Genomic DNA, 21,466 nt, shown 5'->3' with positions numbered 1-21,466 from the left:
CCTAGAATCAATATCTCTCTCTCTCTCTCTCTCTCTCTCTCTCTCCTGGGGTTGCTATGACAACAAAAGCGTTGACAAGGGAAACAGATACACATGAACACACAGCGGCCTCACGTTCAGGGCACACGACTATCTGGCTGGAATCCTTGTCCAAATTTGGGCCGTTTACAACGCCGTACATGGCCAGAGATGAAGAGCGCCTGCAAAGGCCTCACAGAGCTTATCTGACTCTGTGTGTGTGTGTGTGTGTGTGTGTTTGTGTACAATGTAGTCTGGTTGTATGTGTATGTGTGTGTGTGTGTGTGTGTGTGGTGCTCAGGCACTTTGACAAGAGTTTCTTCAGGTGCAGATGGACTTTTTAACAGACTGGGTTCATCTGATTTTATTACAGGGCAGACAGCAAAGCAAGATGTTACTTTAAAAGCAGCTGCAGTCTGCTGCTCTCATCATTAGTGAAATGTTTGTTGGTTGGACACGATCTTCATGTGAAAATAATGTGGCTACTCTGTCCCAACACATGACAGCCTATGATCCCCATCCAAGCCAACAATTTCCTAAACAGGACCAGTCGAGCCAGATTTAGACAGGTGTACCAGACAATCTGTATACAGCTTAATTTCTCATCAGCGTATTGACAGCAATCACTTAAACTCCACTACCATGTAATTATGTGCACCATGTATTTTCCCTTTGAGGTCAGAGGTGGACAGGTGCTTATTTTTCACAGGCAATCACACTCTTTGGTCATGTGTCACCATGTTGCTGTGCCTGCTGTCCTCCAGAGATTCATTATAATGCAGTCTACCTTCTTGTGGGGATTCAAAATAAAGACGAGTGGCCCTTATCGGCAGCCCTTCGGGCCTGCTGAATTGGCAACCTAGGCAGTAAGTGAATGCAAGCTGGCCAACTGGCTGTGAATCACTGATTTCACCTTTTTGGTACAGTCTCTCTTCACTTTTTGCCTTTTCAGTCTCAGCTGCATTTTTAAATTTGCATTACAAACATGTGGAGTGTTGGAAGAGATTGGAAATTTGTTATTCAAGTCATTCAGCCAAAACGCATCTGTTGGAGCTTTTAAAATATTTCTTGTTTCATATGGTAAATTGAACATCCTTGGGTTTTAGACAGGTGTTCAGACAAAGAAAGTAGTTTGAAAATTTTACCTTTAGCTTAAGGACAAGCATGATGATTTAAATAATTGTTAGAGGTGCACATGTGTGTGTTGGCTGTCAGCTGCCGTATTTTCATTGTGATTGAGTATTAACTTAAAAACAAGATGTACGGTGACATGAGGCAACATGTAGCATTTAATCAGCTGGCCTTTGCAGGTCATTGAGATCGACTGATGTGTAAAGAACCTTTAATGAATGGTGCACTGCAGTGATGTTTTGTCCTTTTATTTGTGACTGAATTAAAAAATGACATGAAGCCATGTAATTTTCTTTCTGCTTCTCATCTAAATCCTCCCCCTCACTCATTCCCCACACACCTATTATCTCTTCAGAGTCTTCTCCTTTTCTAAGAATGGACACAAGCCCGTTAAGGTGAACGCAGGGCTGGCTGTGACCTCCCTCTTTAGTGCGTCACCAGTCTTTCCTTAATGGCTGAATTGTTTGTGGCTGACAGGTGCCAGAGTTACAGCCTGCATGAGGAGTATTCATAGTATGGTGGCCAGAGGGACAGGAGAAAGAAGAAGGGTCAAGGGAAAGTGTCATAGCATCCCCCATTTATTCTTAGAGCACAGCAGCATCTAAAAGCCTGTAATGCACTTATGTATGTACTCCTCAACAAACAGAAAATAATGTACGGAGACATCATATGAACATTCACTGCCATTGTTCATACAAATCAAAGACACAGGCAGAGCGAGTGAGTCACACAGCGCAGAGAAGAGGGACCTGACTATTAACTGAAGTTATATAAGGAAACACTGTGGGCATAATCTTGTCTCACATGTCAATATCAGCCCTTAGGTGACATATAGGACCTGTGCTGTGATGGCAGTCAAACATTCAGACATGTAGTGACTCACTCTCAAGCAGAGACATTGCCATTTAAACCTGTTTGGCCAGTGTTTCTGAGAGGGGGAGAAGAGACAAGGCCCTGTCAAACATGACGGTAACAAGATGGACGGCACCACACAGAAAAAAAGAGATGAAAAGTAGGCTTTATTTTCAGTGTGATGATACATATTGCATGATTTGTTTTCGGTTGAGACTGTGCAGAAATAGTCTACTCATCATTAGAGTAATACCATGTAAAGCACATACACAGTTTACAAGACAGGACTATAGGATGAGTCCTTGCTGCCCTTTCAGATAAATACACACTCTAATGGAAACTGAGGCTTCTGGGAAGTTGACGTCACAGAAAAAACGAAATCAAGTACTAACCAAATCAATGGACACAGGATGCTCCATTTGATTGGTCGATAGAGTTTGATGTACATTGGGTGGCTTCTGAAAAAAGCTCTACTTTGTGTGATGTGGTCAGCAAGACAACCACTAAAAATTCCAATCTGTAGTAAGAAATTAATTAAAGTTGAAAATTCTAAATCATGATCAATGGGAGTCCAAAGTTCAATCTGATACAAGAGTCCAACAGGAAGAAAGTTTAATTTTACATCAGGTGGATCATGTCACATTTAACAGTGCTGTAAAGCTGAGACATAATACCACAGGCGACCTAACGTTTATATTATAGAAAGGCACACTGCAGCAGGATCTACTGTAGTGCTTCAGCAGAGCTTATTCAATTGTGTAGATTGTGGCAGACCACTTTGCATCTTATTTCACAACACAGGACTGCTCTTATCACGTTCTTTTCCAAATCCACAAAACATTAGCTCTGAATCACATAATGTGTCTTCTGTGTTTTTGAGCTTATGCACTCTGATGGGAGCCCATTAAAATAAACACCAGACATACGTCACTGGAAGTTCAGCCTGCAATTGTCGAGAAAGAACTGGCCTCAAGTGGCACTTTGTGAAAGAGGATGGAAGAAAAAAAACTTGTGGAGCACCTGAAGTAAACATGACACAGAAAAACATACACAACAAGTGGAAAACAAACTGTTGGCAATGGCAAACATTAACATGTCAAAAGGCCCTACCTTGCTAGATAAATACCAGTCATAAATGCTGGATATATGCAAATATCTTGTCAGTGTTTTTAAGAGTAAAGCTGCACTTGGCTAACAAATTCCTACAACAGAAAGGTAAGTAAAGCAGGACCATGTACAGATCTCCAACTTCACACACACTCATCAATTAATTGCACCCACATGGGACTGATTACAGACACTATCTACAGATTAACTTCATAAACTTTCCTGAGTCAGCAGTGATAAATATGGAGAAGTTTAAGACAGAAACTAAACCGTGTCCATCATATGCACCAGTCTAATCCTGAAATAATAAGCCCTACTCCCTACTAGCGCTGCACAGAAGATGGGCTAAGCCATTCTCGGAGCAGCCCAAAAATGCACCCATGACGTGCACCTAAGAAAAGAGGCCGGTCTGTTGCCATGACAACAAAGCCAAAAAGAGAACATGGGTTCAGGCCTTGTCAGGCTTTTGTACGAAACATAAATAAATAGAGAACTTCATTTTAAAGCACACAGGGGTTGCTCGGATAGCCCCTGAAGGCAGCGCAAAAAAGCAATCCAATGTGAGACAACATCAAAAAACTAATGTTGAAAGGGGCATCTTGAGGTACCATCTTTATTTTTTTAACAGCTTGCAGGCATGACTTTTAACTGTTATTGGATGGATTCTCATGACCTTTTATGGCAATCAAGATGTCTTGTAGACTGACAATGCAAGTCTTAATGCTACTTATTAAAATCTTTAATTTTTTATGTCATTCAAAACACACAAATCCATAGATAGCATAAAGACACACAAGACCCAGTCAGGTGATATTTAGCTGTTCACCAAAACTTTAACTAATGTGTTTAGAGTATAAAGCACAGTTACCACCTTTTTCTGCAGTGGTAATGGTTAGCATCACATCTGCAGAACAGAGTTTGCATTAACAGACTTTACATTCCTGCTGTAAATAGACTTAGACTAGATAACATCTAGTTATCTAGTCATCTAGCAATGTCTAGAAACAGTGAAATTTACTAAATGTGAAAGACACAAATAAAATAAAAGTAAATAAGATAAAAGCACACTTGCTTTCTGAGCTGGAACACAGCTGGAACAAACCTATCAAACCATAATGCTGGCAGTTACGGTCTGCGTGCTTCCTGTGTGTGACATCCCACACAAAACAATTTAAAAGACAGTCTTTCTCCTGCTACAGAAAAAGGGGTATAGCTACTGTGTGTATAAGAAGGGTAGGTTTATTATCTAGTGGGCCATCGTGCAGAGAGCTCTGCGCTTAATTTAGCAGCACTCCACATCAAGGAGACACTTGAAGACCCCTCCCCTCCTTGACTTCCTTTAGTAGCACCCTCAGATGGCCAACTTAAGCACCCAGCAGAAAGCTGCTGTTCTGGTGCCTGTACGTGTTTTTTTTGCTGCTGAGAGTAGAACTCAGTGGCACAGGCAGGCAGCTAGGTCCATTGTGCTAGCAGCTATTCTGCATTCAATGACTGTGTCAATGGTGCATGCCCATGGTAACACCCATGACTAACAACAGTGTGCTTGGATGGTAAAGACAACATGAGAACAATCAGTCAGTACCACAGAACTACTGTGAAACAGGTGGTCAGTAAAATGTTCAAGTAAACTAAATATCAGACATCTTAAGCAACTGCTGTGTAATTCAGTGGTAGCCTACTGACCAATATTTTGATAATGTGTTAAAATATAAACAGATCCCATAAATAGCGCACACACACAAACATATACACTTATGTCATAATAAAAACGGTGCAATTAAAACCTGTCAGCATCACCTATTCTTCATGAGAGACACAGCTTCTGTTCAGTATAACAAGCTTAACACTAATATAATGTATGTATAATCAAAGTTAATGTAAGCCCCTGCATACTACTCTTTATATCTGAATATGTATGAATGATAAGGACAAAGTAAGCCTTCAACAACCAAACCTCCACATCAGTTGAACGCATCTTAAATCTATGCACGTGTGCCATTGTAAGTTCATATACAGCACATCTCATCATCAAGGTCAGTTTACCTAAAAACAAAGAATATTATTCCTTCCTTCTCCCTAGTAGTATCTAGCTGTTCTCATAGTTCAGGTTTAGTCTTTATTTGCCTATGGCGGCGAGTGGATTTTTGTCTGAGGTGCTCTAAGTATTGAGAAATATCATTCCCAACTCAACAATGACATGTCTTTTCAGAAACACAAATGAAGACCCAGTCCCAATGAAACCCACAGAGATGTGGATTACACTACAGTCACTAAACGTAAAAACTACAGCAACAGCAGCAAACCCACAGATTATCACAGTGATGAGGGGAACTGTTTAGCTTTGGAACAGCTGCTCAAACCCCCGACATGCAGAAGGCTTGAGTCACCCTCACTTCGATTCTGATGAGGACTTTCAGCTGGGATCAAAGCACCAACACAACAACAAGACACTCCCGAGCATTTTAAAAAACATAGTGTGTGGAGAAGAGAGGTGATACCACTCCCAATAAAGATTCATGCTCATCTTTGCCATCATTCAAAATCATCTAGTGCTTTCAGTAAGGCTCTACTCTCCTCTGTGTGTGGGTGGGTGGGGGGGTAATGTAATTTCTGTGGTGAGCTGGATGATGGCTCCAACCCTCTAGTATCTGTCAGGAAAGCCAGAACATTATCTAGGTATTATGGTGTAAGGTTTCTGAAACATTGCATGTACAAAATGGAGAAGGAAAGAGGCTTGTTGGCTTACAGAGCTGGTGCTCAGGGCATCCAGTATAAAGCATAATAACACAGGACTTGTTTTTTTGTTTTCCCCTCACAGGGAATGACCAGTTTTCTCCCATATAAAGCAACAGTATAGACAACATAGCAGCTTCTTCTGGAGCTCAGAACTGGGCTCTCTCTTGCTTTATTTCTCTCCCTCCCCCTCTAGTAGTACGACTTCTCTCTGCAACCACCTAGCCAGTAAGCAGCGAGGCCCTGGACTAGCATACCAGTGGAGAAATTCCCAGATAAGTAATACTCCTAGCCTTGGGGCTTCAGGCATCAGCGCTCTGGCCCCTCCTCATGGGCTACGTCATCGGCTCAGAGGCGCGCAGCCACTTCCACAAAAGGAATTCCTTCTTACCGCCTGCATGTAAGTATGAGTGTGTTAGGTGTCTGTGTTTGCATATGTGTGTGTTAGACAGATTAGCCCAGACACAGAAAGATGGGGTGAAAAAGTAAAAATGCAACTGGAAATAAAATAAACCAGACATGCAAAGGAGTGGAATTACATGATGATTGGTAAAACTATATTACTGTATTTGCAAGACCGACTGTAATATGAAGGTTTATTCTGTAAGGTGTTGTATATATATGTGTGTGTGTGTGTGTGTGTGTGTGTGTGTTTTTATGCCTGAGACAAAGAGCTCACAGCTTCTGTTCTATTGGCAGGGTTCAGGAGGCCAGAGGGTACGAGGGGGAGGGTTAGAGCGCTGCAGGGCGACCAGCTGGGTCCCTCCACTAGATGAGCCCTGTTGGGAGCTGTAACCAGACTACACACTCATGCACGGGGGCGCATGCGTGCACGCACACACACACAGACACACACACACACACACACAGCCTTTGCCTTCAGTACTCTAGCTGCTGTTGCTGTTGCTGCTGCTGCTGCTGCTGCTACTGAGGACGACCATATATGGCCCTGGGATTCCCATGGAAAAAGAAGACCGGGATTGAGGAAGACGGGGGAAAAATGCCAGCGAGATTGTAACTGTATGTTTCGCTTGGGCTTTCGCTCAGCAGCCAAAACAATAGCCCCACTTGAGAGCCAAGTTTGTTTCCATGTGAGGGGTCCAAAGGCGAGAAGGGGCACCGGGGGTGGGGGCCAGAGAGGTCAGATAGCCACGGAGAGATGGCAGAATACAACCTCTGTTGATATTTCCATATAATAGAACCCTTATGTGGAGGCTACTATACAGAGGACAGAAGATAGCTCAGTCAGCAGTCACTGACAGTCAGTCAACTAAAGAGGCATTGAGCGTGGACCACAGTACACCCCCTCCCCTCTTCACCCAGTGTACTGGCAGTATGTCACCATTCACGCCAACATGCTCCGAACCCACGAGGTTAAATGGATAGTGTGGATGCCAGGGTCTGCCCTGCAGGCATTCTACCAATTTAAAGCCATTACCAGCACAAATATGGATTGTCACCAAAGTAACACTGCATCACAATACATGTTGAATCTCTAGTACACTGTCACGCAAAGGTTGAAATCAATTATACAGTTCTGAGTGGACCAAAATAAGCTGAGTACAGTGTAATATATACCACAACTACAATAACCTACTCATGTGTAAACAAGCATAAGAAACCTGGACATGAACTTTAGATCTTTTACAAATAGCAAAGCAATGATATAGTGCAGACTTCAGTCATCACTGTAAGCGAAATAATACACAATTTAAGAAATAAGGAGATTCATTTAATTCACCATGCCAGATATAAGAAACTAGAATACATCTTGTTTGCCTGGTTTTATGTAAATTATTAGGCGAGACAGGGCAGAGAGCTATATGCTTTCGTGTGTCTATGTTAGGCTAGTGTCAGTGATAAAAGCAGAGGGACTGGAAGAAGCAAGCTCACTAGTGGAGCCTCAAAGAGGAAATGAGAAAAATAAACAGCCACTTCCTGTTCCTCTCTGGCCTGAAATCTCCAACACCCTCATCCCTCCCACCATCACCACCTCAGTTAGGAAAGACGAGCAACACCACCATTCGCCTCCACGTTCTGGGCCTGAAAATGGACAGTGCAATGGTTTCCATTTTTACTGTCCTTCGAACAACCACAGTTAGACACAAATGGAGTATAAATGCCTGTTTTGTATGATGGTAAGCCACATTAATAATCAATAATCAATATCAGCTACTTAAAACATGCATGTGCACCAACTTTGTGCATTGTTAGTTGATATGGTTTAGATCTGTGATGAAACAGTCATCACTTAACGTCTGAATGACATTCCCCCACAGTGGTTTTGATCATCAAAATTTATTAACCAGAATTAATGTTTTTTTTTTTTAATTTATCATGACCTATACAACACCTGCTCTTGAGGACTGTAACTTGACTGGGTCTTAGGGCTGCTCTGTAATGAATTGTAACTTCTCTATACAGCTGCTTGAGTGGCTTTGGTTCATTAATTATTCATTTTACAGTCTATTAACATATCAGTTTGATTGGACTCAGTGACCTGACTTTTGTGCTCTATAAAACATGGAATACTGTCTGAGGACACTGTTAATACTTAATGATGTTGCCTGCTTTTAATGAGCAAAGGCATTATTATTGTCTATCACGGTCTCTAGCTCTAGAGAACTCTATTATCTTATTAGCTGATATTAGCTTTAAAAGGCAATGTTTTTACTTGTGATATATGATTGGGTTTAATTAAGTATTTTCAGAAATATTCACTACCAATAGTCATGTCTGAAAAGTAAAAGGTGAAATCATCAATTCATATGTTTTCATTACTGGAAGGATGTTATATAAAGTTCTGTGACAGGTGGAAGAAAACAACTTCCCCGACTCAAAACGTACAGATATCATGTTCCATATCTCCGGGCTCAACAATAACACAAAGTCTAGATTGTGTGTAATGAGCCAATCGCTGTGTTCACCTCTATCCCTCATTTCATCAGCTGAAGATGCAGCCATTTTGAGAATAATCGGAAAGAATGTAACCTCACCCTTCCACAGACAACAAATGGACATGCACTCTCTGTCTTAATTGTACTTGCTGTTCTGTAAGACAATGAGGAATTCACAGTCTCTGCGTCCAGGTGTTTTCAGTTCAAAAACAGCTCATAAAAAGCACTCAGTGTGAGGCATGTGACTGCCGCCAAGCAAACAACAGCGGGATGGCTTCAAGAAGACTTGGCTTAAGTAAAAGACAGACACTATATGCCACAGGGTGGGAAAAAAAAACAAGCTGAAGTCATCCCATAAACATTTCACAGCAGCTCAATACTATGCACAGCTTGGAGAAGTGGGGGGCAGGTAGAAAAGCAAGTGATTTCCATTTACCTGTTAAGACACGGGAGGATACTTCACCCAACTTATCTTACAAAAAAACAGGTAATTATGCTTGTATGTTAAGATATTTTTTATCAGCTTCCACAATGTAGTGAAACAGCTACAACCTGACGTATGGGTGATAAATATCCATCAAAGGAGCGTGTACAGACATCATCAAAACACATTTAGAAGAAAGGAAGGACAACTTTTCATTTTACTAATTCAATATGCATGGATTTGGCAACTCAAAGGCTAATATTCAAAAACCTTGAGAGTGACAGAAAAGTTTGCCAATGTGCCACATGAAATGGGCTTTCGAGCAAGATCAAGTCCATGTCCGTAGCCTTGCTGTCTAGCTCATGTACGTGGCAGCAGGTTTACTCTGCTGAGGAATTCTCCTTACGACCCCAGGTGAACCAGTTCCAACCTGCAGCAACGCTCATCTGAAATACTTCAGAGCACCCTCACCGTTCCAGATCCTCTGGTGGGGATGCCTCTAGCATTTCATCCCTGCTGTACGTTATCACAGCAAGGTCATAAATATAGTCAGGATGCATAGGACCCAACCAGCCTGAAATAAGCTTTATAGGCAGTCTGTGCTGTAGTCCTTTCTTTGAGGGCCAAATAGTTGAAGACAAATTTCATTTACATGCATCTACATATGCTGACATGCTATACCAGGTTGCTGTAAATGGTTGCTTTGTAGTCATTATTTTTCAGTGCAGAACAGTCTTTCCAACTCATTTAACTTCCACAGTGTCTGTCTATTTTCAAAGTCATACATGTTATCTTGAAACAGTGCGCAGGGGAAACAACATTGACGTGTCACAATCAGCAGATGACCTGGCATGTTGCAAAGCAATGGCGCGCAAACACCACAAGGACTTCCTGCTGTTGATTATGGGGTTGGTAGGGAGGCTGAGTGAAATGGCAAGCGAGGCCAGCTCGACGAGGAGAGACGTGCCAATTACATACAGGTAAAATATACATGTTCTGGGGCTCCGATTCTAAAATTAACACTCTCAGTCATCAAGCATGCTGGGGTTACAATAGTGCTACAGTGATTCACTGCAGACTGGAATTCAGCATTGCATTGGATGGCCTATACTTCTATGTAAGGAGATAAATTCTGAGCGCCATGTTTATCTCATATTAGTGCATCTTAAGTGCAACTACACAGACTCGAAACAGTTTGACAGCTTCAGTACTGGTCAGCGGCTCCACACAAACCTGTGGATTGATTTTTATAATGAAAATGGGGTGGTACTGGCAAAAAATATAAGACACTCCTTAATCTAACTGCACCATCCATCTACTATTGTTTCTGCTGTTGTGTCAAGGTTTGGTTGGCTTTAATCCATGTTGATCCAGTCATGCTTTCTTTTTTGTGTTCCTAATGTTGTTCTTACCATCTGTTTGAACTCAACAGAGAGGTTACAGTTTCCTTCTGCAGGACCTGTTCTGTTTCATGTGGTTAATAATATCACGATGCTGTAATATTTCCTCTGCTGTACCCTCAAGACTGCAGTGCTGGATGTGAAACTGATCATCAAAATTATGGGAGAACAAATCAGAATGAAAGCAAACGAGATTACGGTTCTTCTCTTGTATGCACTGAACAGAATCAAACTGCATGAGTCAGTGTAGGCTCCTGAACAATACAAACAACAATACAAAACCATAACTCATACAGCAAACAGTAATTAGGTCTAAATATTAGCCATAACAAAATACCAAAACATGATAATAGGTAATTACATATAGGGACCACTGTCAGTTGACTATTCAAGCTAGACAAAGAACAATAAAATCTAGACTGTCTAGATTCCAGTCCATGAATTATTAAATTGCATCTTAATGTATTCTGCAATATGTTACAAATGCATGAGTGGCTAGCTGCTACTGTAAGAGCAGCCTTAAATCATAACAAAGGACCTGGGAGCCTTGTGCAACCATTTTCAAGAAAAGTGATGTGAAAGCAGACGTCTTCCAAAATCCACAGATACTGCATGACAGTACAGACACAGCCTAAATACTGGAGTGTTACAGCATAAAAACCCCACAAAATACTTTCCTTTCATTTAAATGCAGTTTACTATTACCAGATCAACGTTAAAGCATGTCTACCCACCAATAACTCTTCAGCTGGTTATATCACAGAAGTAGCAGCTAAGAGCATCAATTCAACAAAATAAGTAGGCAAACTTGCTACACACACCCGAGTTCCCTTACCACTAATGCATTACATGCAGTATTCAAGCTCATCAGATCCTGCCACCAATATAGCCATGTATGAAGAGCAAGCCCTTTAGAGTATACAACTACTTCATGATACTCAAACAATGGGGGGGAAAAAAAAAAAAAAAAATCAAACGAAAGACTGCACTTCAAAGTCAAGCTGAGTGTTGTCTTAACTACCTGGACTTGGATGGTGAATAATAAATCAGAAGTAGTCAGTCTTTCTAATTTCTACAACAAATACAACAGAAAACCCTCCCTTTACGAAAAAGAGTATCCATCCCCAAACTACCTGAAAGCATGTAGATTTTAATGACTATACACATTAAATGTGGATTTACAAAGCTTTGCTTTAATGTACCAAATCTCAGTAGGCTTTCTAATTAAGCCTACATGCAAAAGAGCACTGCTCCGTCATCTGGGCTGATTTTCCTACAGCTTTTAAAGGAAACATGCTGTACACCCCTACAAACTCTGCAAGCTGCTGCAAAACTGAAACAGCACTGTGTGTTACATCTCACCCTCAAAATATGTAATTCTAGTTAGTCTTTATACAACAGTCATTAGATCTGGGCGTCATTACGCAGGCAGATCATCAAACTAAAGCCCTGGCAGATTTTTGTGGATTAAGCCTTCCTCACTAAGTCACTAACCTGTATCTCTATTGTGCAGACTAGCAGAACAGGTGAGTGGTAAAGGGAAGCTCTGTAAACCAATGTGATGCACATGTTTTGCTTGTCTCAGCCAAGGGGCCTCTCCACATGAGATGGCGGGATTTTCTCCCTCAGGGAGACAGACAGAGGGGTTGGGGTCCGTAAGAGGATGCCATGATGCCTTTATCAGGAAGACAGGGACGCGTCAAAGGCATTTCTTTTTTGCTCCTCTCACTGGCCAACTGTGAGCCTCAAGCACAGCTGAGAATCTCAGGGTTGGGGCTGTAGTGAGATCCACAGCAATTATGTAATGTGTTAATATGAGTGATGCTGGTCTGGATGAAAAGAAACATAGCCACCTCACCATCTTCCACCACATGCTCTGTAATTGTTCCATTACAAGATTCATGAAGTTGATTCTCATTTCAAACTACTGAGCACTGCCAAAGACTCTGTCCCTCTCTCTCTCTCTCTCACTCTCTGCTCAGTCTGTTATGCAACTCCCACTCTGTACATGCAAATCCACCAACACAAGTGACTAGCAACCTTCCCTGAGTCGTTGTCATGGAGACAGAACAAGATAATGTTCATAGACTTCAGGGCCATAATGAGGGTGTGTAATGTCAACAGAGCACAGGCATGGTAATACCCAACTCTGATATGTTAAGCTGAGCTGAGTCCTGTCACCTTGGTCCTGGGGGATCAGCAAAGGTCGTGAACACTAAGGAAAAAAGTTCAGGTGTAGGTCAGCATGGAGATTTTCTTGTGTGAAGCGACAAGCCCTGGTTACCTCCACGCTAATTGCCTTGATGGAGCTCAGTGGGCAACAGTCAGCTGGGCCTTGGCATCGTACGGGGAGAGGCAAGCCAGAGAGAGAATGACTAGAGGGGAGGGGTTTAGGTGACAGCTGAGGAATGTCTGCTCTCCTCTCTCTTTGCCATGGTTTCCAGCGACTGTCATCTGAAGAATGCACGGGCTAGGACGACAGGACTTGGAATGCTACCCTCTGAGACGAGTTTAGCCGACGGGATCTGGAATCTCCACTTGTCTACGGGAACCCTTCTTCACCGGTGCATCCTGTCTACCATCCACCTGAATCCATGTTATCTGTGTTTGGGTGAACCAATCTGTCTCAGTCAACTGAATCAGGTAACATAAACGTGATAATGAAACTACAAAACCTGTACAGAGTCACAATTTTCACTCTGGTTTTTACTCCCGCGGGTATCAAAAAGTCACATATTAATACTGCTTAACTCTCCGAACGTCATCTTTGACAATACCCATACGCACAAGAGCCTTTCTGTAATGGTTTTCATCATGAATCACATCACAGAGACAACAACACAGAGCATGTTTACGGGTCCTTCAGCAACAGGTCATTTTTTTAAGTGACAGAAGGTCCGTGATTCACACAGAGACACAACCTCCTGCCTATATGTGAGTGTATGCCAGGGGGTGCACTACAAAGCAGAGCCACAGACTCTGAGTCATATCCAAACTTAGTATCATCTCCTGAAACCCAGTTAGGAGAACTTGTGGCGGCGGTATTTATAACCCTGCACCAGCGATGGGAGTGAAATTGGTGCACCCAGTGAGGAGTGAGCCCTCGTGTAACAACATGATACATGTCACAACAAAGCCAGAGGTCAGTCACTCACAGAATAGGACACCTATTTAAACTGTCAAAATGACCTGTTTAGTAATCAAGATATTTACTGGTCAAATTTTGCAATGCTTGTGAGTTCACAATGTAAAATGAGACACTATACCATACAATGCTCTGAGGTCTATTATCTTAAATCAATGAGAACAACATGACAAAGACACCAGGTGACTGTGACTGTCTATCTCCTGTTCATTTCATCTTAGGAAAATAACATCAGTTTGACCTCGCTGCAATTCTGGGATTAGCACTTGAAACACAAATCCCTGCATTGCCTTCTTCAACTCCTTTATAAGACCCCAAAACCCAGGGATCACATGCTGGACTACAACACACACACACACACACACACACACACACACACACAAACACACTTAGAACAGCCTCTCGTCCAGAGATGGTTAGGTCTGGAGAGCAGCACTGCAAATTCTTTCCTCACTCTAGCTCATCCCTGGACATCAGCCCAAAAAAAGGCAACGTTTCCACCCAATGAGTTTGCACGAGGGGGGGTGGGGGGTGGAGGGTCACACTAATTCCAGACTTAATGATAGTAGACTCTGAGCACAAAGAATAGTTGATTTAACAACACCATTAATAAATGCAAGGACAAAACAAAATGAGTTCATCAACTAAACGTAAAGGGGATTACCCATCTCAGAAAACTTGCTTTTAAAACTTTTTATAGTGTGTAACAAATTCTTTGAAAACAAACATACCATCTAGCAAGGTGGTGCACATAGCAGTACACAGGCTTCCTAAGACTAGACATGTGGGCATGAGTAATGCGGTGACATCACTGGAGATCTATGCTAGCATTAAACATTTAAGAATTCTTCAGTTAATCCTTACTTCATTTAAACACTTACTATCCAAACAAATAGGAGGCAAAAGCATCATTGCTGGTGCAATGAATGAAACTTGGAATATTCTTGTTTCCAAAGGCAATAACTAGAACTGTGCACATCTTTGGTATTAAGTACCTCTTGCGTCATCTTGCCCCAGAACTGCAGTGTCCTAAGTACCAGTCTAGCCAGGGACTTTTTTTAAAAAATGTCACTTTTAAATGTTTAATGGCACTACCCAACAAATACAAAACTGTTAGAAAATGAAAAGAATGAGGTATGGATGAGGTCATATCTGAAGCACAGCAAATAATGAATGGAGCTGTAGATGGTATAAATGAATCCATAAACTACACTGATATGTTCACAAATTTTAGTGACGATTTCTAAAGCCAAATCTTAGTGCTTTGTATGTTAACCAGTATCTACTGTATGTACAGTACACATCAGTGAATCCAACTTGGCCATATCAGGGCTCCCCTGTCTGTAACTGCACCAACTAGATACCATAACATTTGCCACGTTTAGTTTCAAAAAACCTCATACATAAGGTAACACCTGACGGTACAGTCTACCGACAGCCAACACGGACTGCCATTTTCATTATTTGGCTTTGGGAGTACAGAGGCTAGTACGTAGCTACCGTGATTAGCGGGCAAAATAGTTAGCCTAGCACTGCTGACATTCCAGTCAAACAGCAAAGCATTTGGCTCACATGTGTGTCTGGTAAAAGCTACAAACACCAAAATCACAAAGCGACTGTTTTGGGGCCCAAAAGTTGTCAGCTGACGTCGTTCCTCAAGCTAGCTAACGAATGAATTAACCTTAGCTAAACCTCCAAAACAGCTAACGACAATTAGCTTAGCCAGCTAACGTAGCGTTAGCACACATTTCGCTTGTCTAATACCGCACTGCAACCATTTGCCAATGTGTGCGACTTTATCCCATTTCACCTAATGCACCAAACACTGCTGTCAACAATGTGAATATTGTGCAATTGTGGTGTATACTTCGGGCCTTGCCTGGATAACGTTAGCCTGTAGCCGAATGACGTTGTAACTGATTGAGGCTAGCTAGCCTCTTCCTCTCCAGAGAGTAGCCATAGTCGCTTTGCAGGGTTTATCAACAAAACGACTTTTTCTGCTAACCAGGTTATAGCCATTGTTGTGGAATTCATTTTGCCTGGATAGAGTGTCTCAATCAATGACAGCATTTACTTTACGATCCTGGCATGACTCGATCATAGCACCCGAAATGACTTTTATCTACCAACATCACTGAACCATAAAGACAACTGGCGACTGTTTAACTTGAATGTAATTTAAAACATATAATGATCCAACGCTAGAACCTGAAATGCAGCAGTACAGCAATTAGACTGCACCCATGAACTGAAGATATGGACTCAGGTTAGTTTACTGGGGCAAAAAGTAGTCCAGAGAGCGAAGCGTTTAACTTTGTCGCTTATTGTGAACTGCGCTCTGAAAGCTGCATGCACAGTTAGTTCTGTTTCGAGTCTGAATATACCATAACCAAGCTCAGAGAGAAGCCAATGCGTTCATCTCAACTATGCGTCGAAAAGGACGGGTGTGCTAGGTAGGTAAACAACGGGATGAGAATGGCTTCCATTTGACAGGTGTTCCAGGGCAAGCAGTAGCTAGCAGCAAACCGATATTTGTGTTTAATGGTGCTGGCAGTACCAATGGCTGATGTTAACACATATAGCAGGGTAACACGAACCTGGTGGAGGGCAGTGAGACCGTCTACATTGGCGTAGTTGATGTCAGCGCCCCGGTCAAGCATTCGGAGCACCTCCTCGGTATCGCCGCTTGAGCAGGCGGCCAGAAACACGGCGCCATCATCGAACTTCACCTTCGTCTTCTTCTTTTTCAGAACAGGAGGCTCCAGGTCCGTTTCCGAGCCCAGCCATCGCTTTAACTGCTCATTCCTCTTCTGCTTGGCGTCCGCCATCTTCATCCCCCTCCTGTCTCGGGCTTCTTATCTTTCTCCGAGAGAGGATATACTTTATAGTACCACTATCCCACAGCGCACTGGGGCGTGGGAAGGGAGGGCTGGGGAGGAGGGGGGGAGCCGAGAGAGAGAGAGAGAGAGAGGAGAGAGAGAGAGAGGGCGTCTGGATTGTTTTCCATAACCTCGCGAGAAGTGGAGCCCAGGAGCTGCAGTATAACGTCACCATCAGCAGATTATGAGGGGAGAGTGAGCAGGGTAATCCCTTATAGACTGTGTACACCAAATACGACAGAGTACTTCAAAATATTACATAACACTCACAGCTCACATTTTCAGAGAGAGGCACTGTTACATACAGTAGCAAGTATTTGTACAATCTCCACTTGACTGTATTTCATATTCTATAGACTTTTATTTACTGCGATACTGCTGGGTACATAAATCAGAGTTCACCCTTAGTTCAACCTTATCATTACATCAGTGAATGTAATCCAAGTAAACATTTAAACTGAGTGTTGAAGTACTCAACTCCTCCAGCAAGAAACCTGTGAAATTCATTGATAGTGGTCCTGTATATTTCATATAGCCTCTATTTTACAGTTCAATACAGGGAAAACTTTTGCTGTATAGTGCTGAAACCGTGGATAATAATATAATAATTAGTTCGTTAGTCAGTTTAGAAAGAGATCAAGCATCCAAACAAAAGTTTAAAACATTCATTAATTTGAGCAAAACAAATGAATACGAATATTTTCCAAGATATGTCAACCTATCCAAACATTAGAAGGCATGTTAAGTGACAATGTTACGTACATAGAATTTAAAGAAATTGGAAGACCATACAAAAGAGACAAAAAGAAAGGAAAATCATATAAATAATGAGAGTTTTCCTGTGCTTCTTCCAGCACTGAACAGCACCACTATAATATATATTTTTTATGGACTGTATGACTACTGACAAACCAAAGACTATATTCCCATAATACAAACTGTTTTATTGCTGTTTTCATACTGTTTTTGTTTTCAATTCATTTCCTTGTCTGAATAGAGTTAAGGTGTCTCTCTATTTAAGATCTTTTTTCAGGATTGGATTATTATTCAAATGAACTTCCTTGACCATTGTTCTTAGTTGCTATTGTATTTATTTTTCACATCAGATGACTTATCTTTTTTCTTTTCATATGAGGAAGTGGCATTTATTCATGCTAACTAAACAAACTTTCATTTAAAATGTGTTTCCCCTTTCTTCCACACATGAACGCATCAGGTGACATTGCCGCTCCATTTATGTCACGTGTAACATGTTTAGTTTCCATCTAATAAAAACACCAGGGAAATTATACTAATAAAAAAACTTCTTACCACAAAGTACCTGTAATGATTTGATGGGTAACATTTGAAGCGCTAGGAATGTCTCATGGACTTGAGCACAGGGGTGGTCCAGCTCAACCTGGAGTAAAAACAAGGTGGCCAGGCATAAAGTGTTTTTTATTTTGGCACCACCATGTGTTATTGTTGGCAGACACCCATGTGTACTCGGCAGGGGGTGCGGTATTGCCTCCTCATACGTAAGTTGTGGGTATAAAGCAAGCAGACTTTTTTTTTTTTTTACATTGAGGTGTCATTACAGATGATAATGATGTTATTTTTGTGTTTAAAGACATTTTAAAAAAAAGAAAATATTGCTGCCTCTGTTTGATTAGATACCACCCACTTACTGAACTTGAGGTTGACATCCTGAATAACAAGCTGTTCAAGCAGATTCATGATCCAAAACATTTATACAACTGTGACCATGAGCAATTGTGTAAAGTCACGCTACCCCCTATTTTCTCATTTTAGAACAATTCTTCATGTCACTGACACTGAGTGGAGACAGATTTAAATAATTTATTGTCTGCACATGCAGCAAACGAGACTTGGGCTGCGGCGCAGGGTACTCTGAGCCAGAGCAAGGAGGTTCAGACAGAAAGAGAGAGGACGAGCAGCTCAGCTGATGCCGATCATTAATGTTACAGAAAAGTCATGGGAAATTACTGCGGTTCTACTGAGTCATAGCCATGGTGGAACACCAACAGCGTCAGTGTCAGGAAGTTGTTGGCCAGAGGCTTCAGTGTGCTGATATCAGGAAAGGCTTGCAGGGGAAAGTGATGTGTAAGCTGCTGTTCGGCAGGGAGGACTGACCTTACAGTGACTGACAGCACAGAGCGAGCCATGTGGGCCACATCCAGCTCTGTCTGTAATGAGAGTGTAGTGTGTGATACACAAGTGAGTTTAAGAGCTGCAGACTGTGTCAGTACTTGCAGCACAAAGAGAAAAAAAGCTATCTGACTGTTTTGGTACAGTGGTTTCAAAAGGTGGTTTTAAATGAAGTAATTACATTTTCCTAACATTTGAATACCATGCTTCAAATATATGATAGCAGTGACATTTCAATTTCCTATCCATATGTAAAAGAAAACATGTTACAGGAACACACACCCTTAGATTTCAGTGAGGGTTTAGTGATATCTAAAAGCTCACTGGGCAGCCTTAAGAAGCAAATATGGATGCTACAAACATGGGATTGAATGTCCAATCAAATTAGTTTTAAGGTGAGTTCATGTGCTGCCAGCTCTTACTCACACACCTTGATATTTTGTGGTGATGCCCCTGAAAACCTCTGACCCTAACTCCGCTGGCGACCAGGTATTAGCTGTGAGAGAATCACCTCTCATGAATCTGCTCCATCAAATACCATTTTAGGGCATTATGCGTAGCTCAGAGGCAAAAATAGATATTGAATCCATTTTAAATTCATTCTGTAACAGGATTAAATGCAAATAGGACAAAATATCACCTGTGGCTGTTGCAAATCTCATCTACAGTTTGCTCAAAATCTCCAGTGTCAACTATATAGTTATGTAAGAGGGGGGCTCCTGTGTTGCACAGAGGGCATGGAAAGTCTTCAACGTATATCTGCACACTCCACTTAACGCTATAACAACATCTTGGATGAAGTGTAAAGCATCCTGTTTATGCCTCCTGCCGTACCCCCCACCCCCCAGCAGCTGTATTTCCCCTCAGTGATGTCAGCCTTTGATGATATACACATCATTATATATTCACTGCAAACAATTGTAGTTGCTGATGTGATGCCAGACGCCAGAGCATTTCAGCATTTGTCATAATTGATAGGATGTCGGAGGATTCAGCAGGAAATACATTTTACAGTACAACAGTAGAGAAAAATGGTTTGTCAGCATTACCACTGAGCAGGCAGTTATGTCTATTAGGGCAGTCCTTCAGTGTATGTGTCATGAGACTTCTAGACAAACTCCCGTCTTTCATTATGCTTCACTTTGATCTCCTATGACTGTTTGCTGTTGTTCCTGTTCCTTGAGAGGATAAAGGAGTGACTCAAGTATATCAATACCACGAAATTACACTGGCGCACTCTCACTGTTTGTCCTCAGCCGCCGAGACGTGCATGAGCGAGCTGATTAAAACCCAACGACAGACTTGAGAGTCACGTCGGCGTGGGCATGCCCTGGGTGGCGTGACATCACTGTCAGAGCCCTCGTCACCTTTGACTGATTCCCTCGGAGGAAGCCTGTGTTTACTGCTTTAATTAAGTGTTTCCGAAGGGACTGTTCTCTGATGTGGTTTGAGAAACCAGATGAGGTGTGCAAGTCAAGTGTTGTGGAAAGACAGCTGGGAAGGGGGGAGGAGGCCTGCTTCAGAGTGTGTATGTGCAAATATGTGTGTTTCTAGGAATCATAGACTAAATTTAGCTTATATTGGCCTTCTGAGACATATCAGACTGTTAAAATTTTCCACTTCTGATGCAGTATTTTGGCGGTTCCTACAGCATCAGTCTGTGTAATATAATCACATTCTGTCTGCTGACACCTTTTAGTTACTAATCCACATTTTTTGCTTTTTAGAGGATCAATGTAACTCTCTCAAGCAAATAAGCATATTTCCCAAAACTACTTAATAAGAAATTGCATATTTCCTTGATTTGTACTGCTACAGTTTGATATTTTGTGCTTAACCGATTGACTTTGTGACTTTTATTTTGAAATATGCTGAGAAAACAAGTCTTTACTTATTAACTGTAATAGAATTTTATTAGTGTGACTTCTAATAGTGTTGATCTAGCACATAGATGCTGTTTTTGAGACTATTCTTGCTCAATAATAAAGAATAATATGATTCTAGGGACAAATGCTGTATCTTGGTAATTTGCTATGATGTTAAAAATCACTACAAAATAATCAGTTATCAGTGGAGTCACTGGTACTGATATCAGCCCTCCAAAGTTCACACCAGTGATAACAGACGGGGGAGAGCGTTTCATTTTCAGTGCTTGTGCAGTAACTGTATCCAGTCATATCCACCAGCATGTCAGTGCAGGTGACCCAGACGAGCGGCACTCACAGAGGGGCGACTGGTGATGTGCGGACAACTCAGTCCCATCTGAAAGAAGCCAGACGCCCTCGCTCCCATGCTCCCATGTCACCCAAAGCCTGCTGTTGGCGCCTGCGACACCGACACACTCATCTCCTCTCCCAGCCTGCAGGTCCAGACAGCAGCGTTATCGAGCAGATAGAAATAGTCATGCTTTGATGTTATCAGAAGACGTCTAAAAAGTGATTTTGAGAAATAGTCTGATAGAGCTGACCCAGTTCGTCGCTGGTGGATTAAAAAGCGTGTCCCTGGCCTGTGGTATCAGGTGAGAGCTAGCAGGTCAACGAATAGTGAGAAGCCTGATTCGAATGGACTACAAATATATTGTTCTTGGAAAGGTTCTTCCACGAAGGAACAACCCGAAGGTGACATTGTGTGCTGGACCGGGCCCAACTCCACTTCCATGACTGATGAACGGGCCTCCATCTGACTGCACGTCAGCTATGTGTAGAACTTCACCACCCATCCAGCGTCACCAG

The 21,466-nt window shown here is 42.0% G+C and overlaps 1 protein-coding gene across 6 annotated transcripts in view; it reads right to left on the bottom strand.

Moving 5' to 3' along the window:
* The window catches only part of ppp1r12a (protein phosphatase 1, regulatory subunit 12A), a 45,648-nt gene extending 28,994 nt beyond the window's left edge, over positions 1–16,654 (bottom strand). For 3 of the 6 annotated variants that reach the window (XM_018661955.2, XM_018661969.2, XM_051077563.1), the window contains exon 1: positions 16,305–16,652. In XM_018661955.2, coding sequence (XP_018517471.1) covers positions 16,305–16,541 — 237 coding nt within the window. In that variant the 5' untranslated portion in view covers positions 16,542–16,652. Of the gene's footprint in view, positions 1–16,304 lie in introns of all 6 variants that reach the window. The other 3 variants (XM_051077561.1, XM_051077562.1, XM_051077564.1) reach the window with 2 other exon arrangements.
* Between the last annotated feature and the right edge of the window lie 4,812 nt (positions 16,655–21,466).

Source organism: Lates calcarifer, linkage group LG18 (assembly GCF_001640805.2).
Source record: "Lates calcarifer isolate ASB-BC8 linkage group LG18, TLL_Latcal_v3, whole genome shotgun sequence".
Classification (NCBI taxonomy): Eukaryota; Metazoa; Chordata; class Actinopteri; family Centropomidae; genus Lates; species Lates calcarifer.
Note: the sequence above shows the minus strand (reverse complement) of the source record. Positions and strands in the feature narration are given on the sequence as shown.